Source organism: Lates calcarifer, linkage group LG8, assembly GCF_001640805.2.
Source record: "Lates calcarifer isolate ASB-BC8 linkage group LG8, TLL_Latcal_v3, whole genome shotgun sequence".
NCBI lineage: Eukaryota > Metazoa > Chordata > Actinopteri > Centropomidae > Lates > Lates calcarifer.
The window spans coordinates 19,457,059-19,470,941 of record NC_066840.1 but is presented as its reverse complement, the minus strand read 5'-3'; the positions used below and the strand labels follow the sequence as shown (position 1 = coordinate 19,470,941).

The 13,883-nt window shown below is 39.3% G+C and overlaps 1 protein-coding gene across 1 annotated transcript in view; it reads left to right on the top strand.

Annotated features, from left to right (window-relative positions):
• Positions 1-13,883, top strand: part of fam13b (family with sequence similarity 13 member B) — a 71,848-nt gene that overhangs the window by 36,922 nt on the left and 21,043 nt on the right. The window contains exon 7 of the mRNA XM_018693702.2: positions 211-338. Coding sequence (XP_018549218.1) covers positions 211-338 — 128 coding nt within the window. The remainder of the gene's footprint in view (positions 1-210; positions 339-13,883) is intronic.

Here is a 13,883-nt window from a genome sequence, read left to right as displayed (position 1 = left end):
GACATGAAAGTCATTTTACATTGTTTCTCCAAATTCATATTGCAAAATTCTGGCAGCAATCCCCCAAAAATGCCCCTAAAGAAATCCATGTGTAGTAACTGTGGCCATGACATTCGGTCCTATAAGGGTTGGACGGTTTTTGGTTTTTCATCTCAACAAAGACATTTTCAGTTCTAACCTTTTGTGTCCTTTTTATGTTTCTGTCTTCAGATCACAGAGCTGTTGGATGATGACAAGTGTGAGGCAGAATGTGAAGAGCTGCCTCAGGACGGGGAGGAGGGTCCTGCCTCCTCCGACTCACCACAACACACCCACGCTGATGACAGCCCTGCAGCCAGGTGAGATATAACTACTGTGTTTTATATTTTTAATTAGATAATCGTTTTAAAAAATCTTGAGTGATTTCAAAATGGGACTGAGAGGGAGGTATGACATGGGACAAAGGTCCCAGACTGGATTTAGAAACCAGGACATTTCAATTATACAGTATTTACCGACCTTTCAAGCCCATCATTTATTTGGTTGCTTAGTTATCAGCTGCTCTGCATAGAGTGTTTTACTAAGCTTTTCTTTGTTGTATAATAGACTTGCAATTTAGGATAACAACCCAACACTGTCTTATGCCATTCATCTCTAACACTTTCAGTTGCTAAACTCAGGGCTCTGACCACAAAGTATATTTTTCCATAATGTTTCCTACCATATCTAATGATGCACAGGAACTAAATAACTGAAAGATGATGGTTGTTTTCAGACATTCATCACAGTTACACCATATCATTACATCATGATAAAAACAGTTTCCAGTTGGTTACACTTAAAGATGCAGGAGGTTGTGTGATGGCCTGTTGATGATCATTAGCTGGAAAACCAACCAGAAGACAAATACCTGACACACACATGCAGACACTCACGTACACAGGATGAAGCGTCTCCATCCAGATTGAAAGACCAGAGTTCAATCCCCCTGCAGGAACATGGTGATCTTCTCTAGTTCTTCTGATCTGCTGATCTCCTTTAAGTTAATTACAGAGTGCTACACCCAGACTACTGTATATAGACACTTACACCATGCACTCTTAGTCTCTCTTAATCTTTTTTCAAGGTTTTTTTAGGTTAGTCCTGTTTTAATCAAACTATTATATTATGTCTTCAGTTCAGAGTACAGAACAACACAGTATTTTGACTATGTCTTCAATCAGAGGTGTGCTGTGCAGATAAACTCATGTCAGCACAGAACACAAAGTAAGCAAGTAAAGGTTTACTCTCTAAAAAGTTTAAAAAGTTCTTCATAATTAACTCCTTTAGTACAGATAATAGGCAGGACAGTAACAAACACAAGTAAGTAACAACTGATTAACAAAACATTCAACTCTAACAAAAGATCACAACATCAGCTAAGGAATGCAAGTGAATATAAGTTTGAATAGAAAGTTTTTATGGAATAATAGTGAAAGGTAAAATATTTCATAATTTAGGGGCAAAAGCAGACAACCAGAAATCACTTAAGGCAGAGTTATCATTTATATAGCAAATGGCTTTGTTATTTCCCAAATGAACAATTCATTTTATGTGATAATAATCTCAGCTTAGTGTGGTAGATTTACTGTTTAACATTTGAATGCAGAATGTTCTTTTCATCATTTGAATTAGCAGGGATAGCTGTCTCCAGATTCCACAGTCATTTATGTCCTATTTTACAGCTTTACAACACTACTATTGTGACATTATTGCCCTTTTTATCTTACCAGAGACTATTTTATGTGTTCAATTTGTTTTAATTACTCTCCAGTGTCAGTTGTGTTTGAAGCACACAGTATGAGTCAAACTGCAGTTTTTCTATCTCAACATTGACCTAAGCTGCATGGGTTTCTATGCTTTATCCAGAAAAACAAATTTCATCTGTAGAGGAATATTGTCTTGATGTGGAGACTTCAGTCAGTCTTAATGTGCTCAGATAGAAAATGAAACAAATTTTCTCAAATTTTACCTCAGGGACCATTTGTGCAGTCTGTGTTGTTTCCCCCAAATAGCCAAAATGTGCCAACTATGCAAAAATTAGAAATAAGCTAGCTAGACACATTGACTGATCTCAGAACTCAACAGGATCTCCAATTATTTCTGTTTATTTCCCTTCACTCTCTCTCATTTTCCTCTCTTCTCTCCTTATGTTCATAAAGCAGATTCAAGTTGAAACATTTTCAACTCACACAGACGTGTTTTTGCACCGCTTCTGAAATTTGCCACATGTTCTGTCACATGCTTAGATCTTGAGTCACAGTTGTGTAAACCAGGACATTAGTGTGCAGTGTGTGTGCTGCATTGCACCATTTGCTCAGTAGCCCGCTACCTGTTAGATAAAGACAGAGTTGTAAAGTGGTGTATGATAATAAATCAGGCCGCTCTGATTCCTTACAACACACACTGGGCTCTGCCTTCCTGTGTGTGTGTATCAGGGCCATGCTGCCCACTAGTCTTGTCCTACTGGCCTTTAAGATGATTACAGAGAGTAATCCATAATCCACATACACACTCTATACAGTTGCTTACACTACACACACCCATGCTCACTTTACTTAAACTATACAATGCACACACTGTGACACTCAGTGTAACACAAAGGTATATGCAAAAGTTGGCCTCGTTGTTGACTCAAGACAACATTTTAACATTTGCATGTGTCATCTGTGTATGGATTTTGCATCTTTGGTATCTAAGTGGTTTGTTTGTGGAACAACACCAAAGGATACCTCTTTGTGTGTCTCTATTTGTGTGTGTTTGTGGTACTGAACAAGGGTTTTAGGTGGCAGCTGTTGTACCATGGTGCTCAGACCACACGCAAAGCTTTAATCATTATAAATGAAGATAGAGGAGGGCTACATTCAACAAATTATTTAAAATAAATTATGCTGGCCAGACAGTTTTGATCTTTAAGTCCTACGTGATTGTTTTAGTTGGTATTAATTCTCTTTTAGCCCTAGGCTAGCTTGCAGCCCTCATCCCTGTGACCCAGTCTAACCTCAGTGTCTGGTCGGGGGGGATTATTGCTGTATTTGTAGGCTCTGGTGTTGAAAGACTACACCATAAAGCCATTTATGTTGACCTAGAACTTTCCAGAATACATCTGTTTAAATTGCAAAAAATATCAGCATTTTTCAAGCCACCCATGCATATAGTGAGAGTCTTGTTGCTTCCTGACACAAAATTAAAGAAAATGTATCAATTCTCTATTTTATGTGAAAGTCTCTGAGGCCTACACAAACTACCATGACAATCAATTGTTTTACAATTGCATTTGTAGAACATTTGTGCCAGTAATGGATTACTGTTAAGATCACCTGACCAAGCAAAACAGGACTGGATTTAAGTTTATTATTTGTTCCAGATTATGACCAAGATTTTGGGGAGTTTTATTAAACAAAACTCATTACTGACTGTACTTATGACTGATAATATTCCTTTCTTGTTGTCATGTTTTTTAATTTATATTTTGATTCTTGGAAATCAGAATGATTATTGCCAGGCACCGTGGCATCTATATCACAGACCTGTATTATGGGCACTAAGCCTTCATGTAGCTAACTATCCATAACTGGTAACATGTGTATCAAATAGAGAAAGGTTAATGAAATTTAAAGGAGATAAACCAGCAGACAACTTCACTGTTTCAGCAAATATATGCATTAGTAACAGTAACTAGTTTCCGGAGGTGTCTGTCATTTCCTTATGGCTGGCTTCCTTATTCCTTATGGCAGGTCCCCCAAGTAGAATGACATGCATGTCAAATTGGACCTGCAGCCCAAAAATAAGACATTTTGGTCTCTTAGCATAAGGAAATGTCACATCTGTTCATTTTATGAAACATTTTCCAGACCTGCTGTTTTAAAATACCATTTCGCTACATGCATCTCAGTTTGCTATCACTTTCATTTATTCTCCTATTGTATTGCTGACCTTCACTGTCTCACAATGTTGCTTTTTAGATCATAGCCTTAAGTATGTCTTGAGGGTTCTGGTGAGTCAGAATACATATGTATTTCTAAGGTGAGCTCACTGTTCTATGTGTTTATCAGCCATTCTTTGACACATAATTGGTTTGTGACAGCTCAGAAATAGAGAGAAAGTTCCCGTCTAGTGACTCAACATTAACTGTGGCTGAGTTGTTTGTCTAGCACTTGACAGACAGGGAAGTCTGTCCTCCGTGGCTGTTGCAGTGTTCCCTTAATAGACTCTGACAGCCAACAAACACACACACATACACATACACCTTACATGCTGACAGCCTCTGCTCATTTCAAAACTATAAATAATCACTGGTATTTCTCTTCTGATCTCTCTTCTTCCTTCGTCACTACTTCCCTCCCTCTCCAACTCTGCTTATATTCTCTCTGTGTATGGAAAGTATTTTTGATGAGGCTGCTGAATAATCCTGGCAGACTGGGGAAGAGGGCTCTTGGGATGCACTTCTGGCCCCAGTGAGGAGGAGAAGGGCAGGACGGGAGGGACGGATTAATGGAAGGAACTGAGAATCAGAGGGCAGAGAAGGCCGTGAGGGAGCATGGAGAGGGTGGGAGAACTGGAAAGTGTCCTTACTTGTGAGCGATTTATTGATTTTTGTCAGTCTGAGTGAGATGCAATGTCAGACTTCAAGATGGAAAAGGTCAAGCCAGAAGATAATGTTTAAACACATTATAAAACACTTGTTCTCAATTTGCCTCCATTCCTGTTTGTCATTCTTCTAACCGTAGCAACTATCCCACCATCCTGGCGTGACTGTCATACGTTCAGTCTCATGTTGCAAATAACCAGCTTTGTACCTCTTAAAGGTCCTCTCAGTGCATTGACAATGGTCTCCTCTAGGTCAGGTACATTTGCTTTATTCATGGTGGACACATAAACTCAGTATACTGCAAAGGTGCCTTCAGGCTGTGTAACAAAAACAATCATGTAAGTTTATGGCATGTCACACTGTGACGAGCTGAGTGATGTGATGAGTCTAACAAAATCCTGGTCGCAGTCCGCATCAGACTGTACAATATCAGTTTAAAGCATGTGAGACTGTGACGAATGTGTGATGAATTGTAGCACTAAATGTAAATAGAAAATATTAGAGCAGAGGAATGTCATCAGCAATAGTGCTGACACTTGTCATGTCAATAAACCCCAAAAGAAGAAGGGTGTATGCATGCTTGTTTTTGTTTTTTGTTTTTTCTCCCACTAAACTAAGTGCCACAGCAGACACAGCATCAATGCATGTCATATTGGTTGCTAAAGCTCCAAATCAGTTACTGGTGAACATATCTCAAAGTGCAATCTGTGTCCACTTGGTCACTGAAGCGGGGGTGATTATCAGTAGCACTTCTTTTGTGTTGAAATGAAACACAACTCTCGCAACAGTCTTTGCTAGGCTTTCCAGCACTGTCCTGCTACTGTTTGTGGGGCATGTTGGTGATATAAGCCTGTGCTACACTTTGCCTCTGCACTATACTCTCTTGTGGTGACACAGTTAATGTCGCTGATGTCCTGTACCGTATGTGTCTCAGTGTTGACCCTCTATTTTTGGTGTTCCTGTAGTGTTGTAGGCGAGTGCAGCAGGGCCCTGCCCTGTTCTATACTATGCATATCCATGACAAGTGCATGTTGAACGTCATATGTCTGCTTGACCTATACATAGATATAGGTCAGTACAGGAGTATCAGCGGTGTGCTTTTGGTGTTTCGACCTAGTTCATAGATGGATCACAAACAACTATTTCCTCTCAGACTGACACCAAAGGAAACAAGATTTGCACACAATCTGCTTCACCAAGTTTTTAGTTTTTCTACTTTCTATTCTGTTCTGTAGTCTAAGTAGGAAGTGATTAATCAAAATTTATAATCACAATGTGAAATATTTTCTGAACTCTATGCAAAAGAGTACAGTCTTGTGAAATATCCCAAAGCTTGCAGCAGTGGTTTTAAATATAATGGGATTTTGGTTGATTCTTGGTTGTCCTTTGGTGGCTATCCTTGAATACACCTACAGGAAGAGGTTTGTAAACAGTCCTTGCTGATATTATAGCATATATGTATGTCTTCACTGTACTGTACATTACTACAATGGAATGCATTTTATACAAACAAACCATTTAACTTGATACATAACCTCTCAAGCGAGCTACGTGTATCACTGTATGGCCCAAAAAAAACATTCATTCTTATGTATTCATATGTGACATATACATTTTTCTAACCCTTGGACTCAGAAGTTAATGTTTAAGTAGAACTCCTCCCTCTTTGTCCCTCAGTTTGTCTTACTTTATGCCCTGCTTTTCCTCCTACCCTCACCCCTCTCTTCCTGATTGTGATGAGGTCTGGGTCCAAGCACTGGGCACACTGTGTAATATGATATACTAAGTGACCTAGATAGCACCACTTTCCTGTGTGTGCTATAAACTCTCACCCTCAGTTCTGGTACAGCTGCCTGCTCTGGCTTTCTAAGGAGCACTCACGTTAGTAAATCATCACGGAAAAATATTTCCTTTGATTATCGCACCACATGCTGTGGCTGAAGTCTTTTTGTCTCAGCACCCTGCCACTGTATTTGCTTTGTGTTGATTGTAGAAGATAAAGTTCAAGTTTTAGATTAGAGTTTGGCAGAACCAACAGGCAGGGTGAATTAACACCAAACTGTAGCCAGAGCAGTGTTAATGATTTGTGACCAAAGTTTCATAACATTTATTCTTTCTTACCTTGAGGAATTTCTGGAATGTCAGAGCTTAGACAGGAAACATAATATGGTTTAAAATTAAACTCTTTCAGGAAATCTGGGACTGTTGAGATATTTTACAAATCAGTCACTTTCAAACGTACAATGTTCAGAGCCACTTCTGAGAACTGTGTCTCACTATAGACATAATACATTGTCTGGATGTACCTTACAGTTCTGTACCCTACAGATCTTTCAAAGACAAAAGAACAGCATGTTATCCTGCTCTCGCTGTGGCCCCTGATCAGAGAAGTGCTTCCAAGAATCTAAAATACAAATTTTGTAAGTGTAGTGATTTGTCTTGGTATGTGTTGTTTAAACAAGAGCCACATTGTCCTGAATCGAAGAATCGCTAAATCTTGCTGAGGGCAAGAGCCATTGTGTGGTTATTGTCCTTGTGTATAATATTGACTTTAGCTCAGCATTTCTTTCCATTTCTGATGTATGTTCTTAATTTCTTTTCCTCAGCATGATGATCTATGATTCTTGAATTTAGGTTGTAGCTACAGACGCTGTTTTAGTGGGCGCCATGCCACCAAGCCTCTCAGGCTGAGATGCTTTAACTGCAAGAACTATACAAATCTTGTCTATTGTTCTCTGTGCTGAGATGCCAAACTCCTCTACAAGCCATTATGTGCATCTAAAAATGACTTTCTGTCATCAAATTGGTTTGAGTAGATGCTTTGACTTTAGCTTATAGCTGCAGTGAAAAGGTTCATTTATTTTTGATTGGAACTAAAGCAGTCAGTCATTCTTAGTGTCTTTGTCAATAGACTTTGTCCAATTGCTTCTCTTGGAACCTCAGATATTGTATAATAATAAAGTATAATTTATTTTTGAAGCATTTTTCTTTGAAGCAACATTCAGTTTTCAATCAAAGATAAGATAAAAACCCATTTTTGTTAGTCTTCCCTTTTTTAGTGCTTGGTAATAGCTTGTGTACTCTCCAGTAGGACAATTTTTCCTGAATTTGATTTCAAAGAAGTTGATCTGATGTCTGGTCCTATCGGAAATGCACTGGTTGATACATAGAAGCATTTTGAGGACAAAGAGGAACAACTCAGTTTCCTTGTGAGTGATGTGTGAGTGTTACCCTCATACCCCGCTCCTTCACTTTTATTCTCTCTACAGTTAGCTTGTTATGACTCATTCTCACCCCTTTTCGGTCAGTAATGTATTACATATCTTTTATGCTTTTGATAGGCTCCTGTTACAAAAGACTCATGGGGGTGATATAAAAGACACAGGTGTGTGTGTGTGTGTGTGTGTGTGTGTGTCTGTGTTTTGCTGTACTAATATGCACCTTGTGTGTGTGTGTGTACACACCATTACACAGCCCACTGGGTCGGCTGTAATAACTGCTGAGTTTATAGTCACCACTGAGTGGACCACAGAAATCAAACTGCCCTCCCACTTTCTGCCTCAGGATTGGCTCACAGAACTCATTCCCTCTTTGTGATTGGCTCCCAACTTCAGCCCCTCCTCTCCCATTGGTCCTCCTGGGGTTGTTGCCTGGTTACATCAGAAGCTCATATATTTTAGCAGGGCTCTGGATGTTTACTGCAGCACTTTTACAGACAGAGTGCAGAGTGAGACAACCTCACTCACACACACACACACGCACGCACCCACACACACATTTCACAGACTCACACACACTCATTCAAGAACACACACACACACACACATTTAGAGGACACCACAGAATGCACCCAGGCGATACCCTGGCTCTGCTGCTAGATCTGCTGGTGCTGACGCTGACTCCTCAAAGTGCTCAACTGGGATAACCTACACCCTGGATCCAAGGCTGACCTGCCGACCTAACAGATACAGAAACGAGACGAAATCTGAACAGGAGAGACTGAGAGTTCAGACAGAACAAGCTAAACAGCTGGATAGTGCTCCGACAGGAGATGTGTCAAGTTGTTAACAGGAAAAAAGAAGAAAGAGGCAGAAATCGTGCAGAGTTCGGCTAAAAGTCAGGCTGACTTCTCTGCTGGATGTTCGAAAAATAAAAAACAGACTGGACTTGAGTAACCTGCGTGTTAGCTTGCTGACTGCACAGTGCAAAAAAGGAAGAAGATACACAAGAGAAAAACTGACAGAAACATCCTACCAGACATAAAGAGACAGCCTTCACGCTGACAGCACCTACAGGCTGGATCCACTGACATAAAAAAAAAAACAAACAAGAAGGACAGATCACAGTGAGAGAAAACACAGCTGGAAAAATGAGAATGGCCTGTGACATTCTGCTGCAGAGGTAAACATCAGGGGTTATGTAACTACTTTAGTCTGACTGGAATAAATGATTGGATGGATGAATGAATGGTTGGAGATGAAAGCAATATTTGGTTGGATGATAGATGAATGAATGAACGTAGGGAGAAAGAAGTGCATGGAAAAAAGGGCAACAAATCGGATGAATGACGTAGGGTGATCAGAATTAAAAAAAAAAGGAAAGCTAGAAGAATGGATTAATTTGTGAATGGTGGAATGAATTAGGGAAAACCTTAATGCTGAGAGATTTAAAGCCTTGAGGTTGGATTATGTGTCTTGCTCTTGCTTTGTTGCCCGGGCAAGATGAAAGAAAGGAGAGAGACAAGAGAAGGTCTGTTTTTTTTTTCTTTCACAGAAACAGAAATGAAGCAGGAGTAGATGAAGAGAAAGGGGTCATGGAATTAACTTAACGGCTGATATTATGCAATCTAAGTATAAAGGAAGCAAGGGGGAGAATGTGTCAACATTTTGATGCACAGAGGGGAAGAAAAAAAACAGTCACCCCCTTTAGATAAGCATTTTCTCAAAGTAAAGGCTTCATTAATCAAACCCACCTTTTTAATATATCTTACAAATGCACCATCTGGCAAGTTGGTGCATTCATAATTGGAAAAAATCACTTATTTCACAGTTTCTGTCTATTCTTGACATTACTGAGCATCAAAGTACCTCTTAGAAGCTCTTAGAAATGAATTTAAAAACTATTAAAATATGTGTCAGTTAGAGAAGTGGTGAGAGAAAAGATGTATGATTTCCATTTTTGTTTCTGCCATGGTGAATCTGGAATGGTGCTGTAACAGCTGGCCAATTAATGGATTAGTTGTCTAACAGAAAAGTAATCAGCAACAATTTTAGTCACGTGCTTTATGAAGAAAAAATGTCATCAATTTGCAGTTTATCATATGTAATGATATTCTTGTTTTCTGTGTTTTATATGATGGCTGTTGACAACTGACAGAAAATGAATTGGCAGCTATTTTGATAGTTAATTGTTAAATACAAAACCTTCTGTGGTTCCCCCTTTGGCTGCTCAAATGAGAGGATTTTCTCATGGTTAAGTATTATATATGATAGTAGGTCAAGTATTGTATTGTTGGTCGGACAAAACAAGACATTTGAAAGTGCCACTTAGCCGCTTTGGCACTTTCAAATTTCTGGGAAATGATAATGAGTGTTCTTTTACTTTATTCTGACATTATACAGACAAAACAATTAATCCATCACTTGAAAAAACAATCAGATTAACCAATTACGGCTGAGCATTTAACAAATAAAATAATGATTCACTGATTAATTGTTAATGAAAATAACTCTAGTTGCAGCTCTAATCTGGACTTTGTTGTGGGAATGTTTGTAACTTTTATCACTCTGACAGGAACTTAATGTGATGCCAGAGAGTAATATCTTCTGCACGCACATTGTTTGTTGGTATAGCTCATCCAATGATGCACATACTCATCCCATGCTGGAAAATAAAAGACTTTTAGTGCAAGCTATCAGCAGTCTTGCATCATCTCCTCATGACTCTGCAAGAGGAATGACGAATTATAGAGGGCTAGAGGAGGTAGAGAAGGGGCTGAAGGGCCGCAAGATTTGTTGAGTCACCTAAACAAAACAGATCATTAATCTCTGAAGACCAAATGTCTGTGGGATAATTAAGAGAGAACAAATTAACTATTGCTGCATCGGTCATTTATAGTTCTAAGTGCAAAGCAGCTGAAACAAACAAATGAGCAGTAACTAGGCAGAAACCTAAACATGGATCTTAAATGCTTGTGGATGGTTTGAATGCAAACATCTGCTCTAAGAGTCTGTGAGAGTGTCTTGGCCCTGACATGAAAGACTATAAATGTTTACTGTTTCAGAAGCAGCCAGAAGAGCTGTTTATGACTGTAAGATGATGCTTATGCTTTTGTGTGTGTGTGTTAGTGTGTGTGTGTTTCTGTGAACTGCAGTGGTTTTCTTTGTGTGGTAGGTGTGTGTTGTGTGTGTGTGTGTGTGTGTGTGTGTGTGTGTGTGTGTGTGTGTGTGTGTGCGCTTACAGAAACAAAGTGTGTGTATGTTTGATGTAGTTGCAAGCCAGAGCAGTGAAATATCTTCTTGTGCAGGCTGGTGTATATGTGTGGTAGGATTGTGTGTGTGTGTGTGTGTGTGTGTGTGTGTGTGAGTGGTGTGTGGTGTGAGAGAGAGAGAGAGAGAGAGGAGAGAGAGAGAGAGAGAGCAGATGCATAGACTGCAGTGGTCTATGCCTCCCATCTAGAACAGAGCAGAGTCAGGTTTGCTGACAACAGCACCTCTGTCGAATCACAACTAACCTCAAACTCACCTTACACACACTCTCATGAACACACTCCTTAATGCATACACTTTGTGTTTCTGTGTCCTTTATATCAAGCCATCAGAATAATGGTTGTATGTAACGTAAGGACACCCTTGATTAGTCTTTTTTCTCTTTACTGTCAGCAGCGAGAACACAAAGTTTCTCTGCTGTCTTTTTATTTTGTGCCTTTAGTGCAGCAGACAAAACCAGAGTCACTCTGAGTGACTCTGTTTAGTCATTTGGTCAGCTGAGACAAGGCCACTGAAACACAGCATAGCATTTACTCTTAGCTGTGTCAAACTGATACTCTTGCCCTATATTTGTGGTTTCCAAACAGTAAAACCATCTGTTTAGGTCAGTTGTTGTCATGTATTAACAGAGAGATCACAGCCAATGTAGTTTCTAAGAAACCAGTGTTTCTAAGTTCTTTTGTCTGATAATACACAAAGGTCATCTGGACAGACAAATGTTAGATTATAGGATAAAACAAAATATGGTATTCATTATGTGTGCAGTAAAACAGTTCCATTTAGGTATTCAGTAGTCGCTGATGGTTTTATTATATTCATATAGTTATTAAGCAGTTTTCAAAACAGGATCATAAAAATTATTGTATTGTATTCAATGAATGAGCAGATGACGTTTTTTTATGTTATCAGTTATTTTATTTACATTTTTTCTATTGAAAGTCACAAGTGCATTATTCAGCCCTCAGGTGACGCTCAGAGATTTTTACTGTTGTGATCATGCTGAGAGATCTGGTTAGGAGACAGCAGATTAGCCTGGAGTGATCTGAGCAAATCTGGCAAGCATTTTACTCTGCCACTCACCTTAGATGCCTTTTGGACATAGCTGATAAAGAAGTTAGTGAAGTCAAAATAGCAAATTAATAATGACTAATGTGTTTTTATCTTATTTTATATAAAAAGTAAATCAAGTTAGAAGGTAGTCATAGCAGTTTGATAGTATGGGAGCAGGTTAAATGTGGCATCTATCATCAGCCAGTCATTGCTGGCTGAATGAAACTTTGACCATTTGTTAGCAGCTGTGACACTATCAAAAACTAAGTAGCTGTCTACTTTGGTCACTATTAAAGGTCTCACAGAACTTCTGCCAACACACTGCTAGCTAAAGGTGTGACTCCCTAAGACGTTATCAAGGTCTTATATCTGTCTTTGGCTACCACTGCCGCTGTGCCTGTGGGGCAGGAACTGATCTAATCTGACCTACTTGGACAACCAAAGCCTCTATTTACCAACTAGTGCTTCTGTGGCACTCATGTACATGTGGCAGCCTCAGGCCAGAAACTACAGCAGAAATAAATCAATTCTTAACCTTAAAGTGTCCTAAAATCGCTTGGAGAGACACCCTTTTTTTATATTGTAGCTACTGTTAGCTACGATATAATGGCATAATGGGCCTTATTAAAATTACCAGTCTTTATTGATCTTAAGTTTATGTGTTAATATATTTCACAGTTTTTAGAAGGAAAAAAAAAACAGAATGTTAAAAGCTAATTAATGTTGACCTCTTCAAAAGCTCTCTCTAATACATCAGGGACCCAGAGTTCTTCATGATCTTGTTTGCACTTCGTGGTGTTCTAGCCAGGGAAGAAATACCCTGAAGTGCTCTATAAAGGGTGTTATGTATGCTTCCTTTAGGGCTCAATTGGAGCTGATAGAAATGTTATCTTTGCTGCTTAGGGAGCTTGAGGAAGGCAGAAACACCCCAAAGGGCCCAACTACGGCTTCAGTCCTGAGGGGCAAAATGGTGTAAGATCAGATATTATCTTTGCTACTTAAGGCCCATTGAGGTTATGTAACGTCCTTGAGGGTCCTATCAAGGATCTATTGTTAGTGATGCAGCCACCCAGCATGGTCCCTCAGGGTACAACTCAGCAGAAGAGCCTGCTGTCAGATGTTATCTGTGCTTTCGAAGGGACAGTCTCTGCGGTAGAGAGCCTGCAGGGTGTGTTGTTGTGCAAAGGGCAGTTTTCCATGTTGATGAACAGTAAAAGAAAGGAGAGGAGAACCTCAGATGATAAAGGATCTAATAGACAGACAAAATACTGTAGATGCTACAGCAACTAACTATAGCAACGTGTTTATAAGTTACTGTATCTGTTTTCACATTTCATAACTCCTCTTAGATCCACTGTTTTTTGGCAACATTTTGGCAGACCCACTGTTTGATCCCTGTAACATCAGCAAATCTGTTTCTCTTTATGTCTGTCTTCCCCTCACACAAACATGGATGATCAAGGTAACAGTGTCAGAAAGGGAATGTGAGATGTTTGCTACATTCAAAGTCAGTAGGAAGAGAGGGAAGGCAGAGGAGAGGAGATGGCAGAGGAAAGAAACATGAGGGAGGAATATAGAGAAGGGAGACCTTTAGAAAAAGATGATGATATGAATATGAAAAAAAGATTTTAGTGCAAAGGGTGATGGTGTTGAATGAAAGATGGCATAAAGGAGGAAGATTGGTCAAAGAAGTAGATAAATAATCAATAAGGTGATAAGTAAATGGAGAAAAAAAG